The sequence below is a fragment of the Nanorana parkeri genome, unplaced genomic scaffold (genome assembly GCF_000935625.1).
Source record: "Nanorana parkeri isolate BGI_ZX_2015 unplaced genomic scaffold, ASM93562v1 scaffold2280, whole genome shotgun sequence".
Classification (NCBI taxonomy): Eukaryota; Metazoa; Chordata; class Amphibia; order Anura; family Dicroglossidae; genus Nanorana; species Nanorana parkeri.
The window spans coordinates 74,870-76,252 of record NW_017308548.1 but is presented as its reverse complement, the minus strand read 5'-3'; the positions used below and the strand labels follow the sequence as shown (position 1 = coordinate 76,252).

Genomic DNA, 1,383 nt, shown 5'->3' with positions numbered 1-1,383 from the left:
CACTGTGAAATGGTGGAAATTTAATAGCGTTATCGAATCTCACCTTAAATTCGGGTTCTTTCCTGGAAAGACGTTTGATCTCCCGGCTCAGCTTGAAGGCCCTCAACATGGCGTCTTCACTGGCAATGGACAGATACGCCCTGCTGGCTATACCTTTGTACGTGTTGATGCGGGACAGCGAGAACTTAAGCAGGTCATACTTGCGTCCATTGCTGCACTCCAGGCACGCACAAGAGATCTTGTGAGGAGTCGTGATGATATGGCCTTTCTTCATCAACATCTCCACGATCTCATAGAGGTCCTTCTCACAGGCCAGTGTCAGCGGGGTCACGCCAGGAGCAAAGCGGGAGTTGTCGATGGAGTTGTCGAAGAAAGCCGAGGAGAACGACTTAATGTCCATCTTGCTCCCTTTCTCCTGGTCCAGGCGGTCCAGCAGCATTTTGACCACGTGCGGTTGGTTGGTGTCAACAGCCACCAGGAGGGCTTCATGGATCTGTCTGAAGTCAAACTTGACGCAGTGCAGCAGAGTCTTCATGATCTCCTCATTCCCCGTCCGGATGGCGAGATTGAGAGCTTCCCGCCAGGACCGGTCCTCGCTGTCGTCCAGCTGCCGCAGGATCCCATCGCTGACCTGTAGGAGCTGCTGGACTTGGGTGAGGTTACCATCATGAATGGCGTTGATGAGGGACACTGGAAACTTGAGCTTCTTGTTGACGATCTCCCTCCAGTTGGCTGCCTGCGGAAATGAAGATACAAAGTGTGTTAATGACCAGACAGAGGTGGTTTGGAAGGTTGAGGACGGCCATACACTATATTGCCAAAAGTATTGGGCCCCTCCAAATCATTGGATTCAGGTGTTCCGTGACATTTCCTGGCTACTAAATATTCCGCGGTCACCTGTTACTGGGATTATAACAAAGTGGAAGCAACTGGGAACAACAGCAACTCAGCCAGGAAGTGGTAGGCCACGTCACATGACAGAGTGGGGTGAGCGCATGCTGAAGCGCACAGTGCGCAGAAGTCGCCAACTGTCGGCAGAGTCAATAGCTACAGACCTCCAAACTCCATGTGGCCGTCAGATTGGCACAACAACAGTGCGTAGAGAGCTTCATGGAATGGGTTTCCATGGCCGAGCAGCTGCATCCAAGCCTTACATCACCAAGTGCAATGCAAAGCGTGGGATGCGGTGGTGTAAAGCACGCCGCCACTGGACTCTAGAGAAGTGGAGGCGTGTTCTCTGGAGGGACCAATCACGCTTCTCTGTCTGGCAATCCAATGGACGTGTCTGGGATTGGCGGTTGCCGGGAGAACGGTACTTGCCTGACTGCATTGTGCCAAGTGTAAAGTTTGGTGGAGGGGGGATTATGGTGTGGGGTTGTTTTT

General features: G+C 52.6%; 1 protein-coding gene across 1 annotated transcript in view; it reads right to left on the bottom strand.

Moving 5' to 3' along the window:
* LOC108801288 (short transient receptor potential channel 2-like) overlaps window positions 1-1,383 on the bottom strand; it is a 65,525-nt gene that overhangs the window by 42,230 nt on the left and 21,912 nt on the right. The window contains exon 13 of the mRNA XM_018573222.1: window positions 44-736. Coding sequence (XP_018428724.1) covers window positions 44-736 — 693 coding nt within the window. The remainder of the gene's footprint in view (window positions 1-43; window positions 737-1,383) is intronic.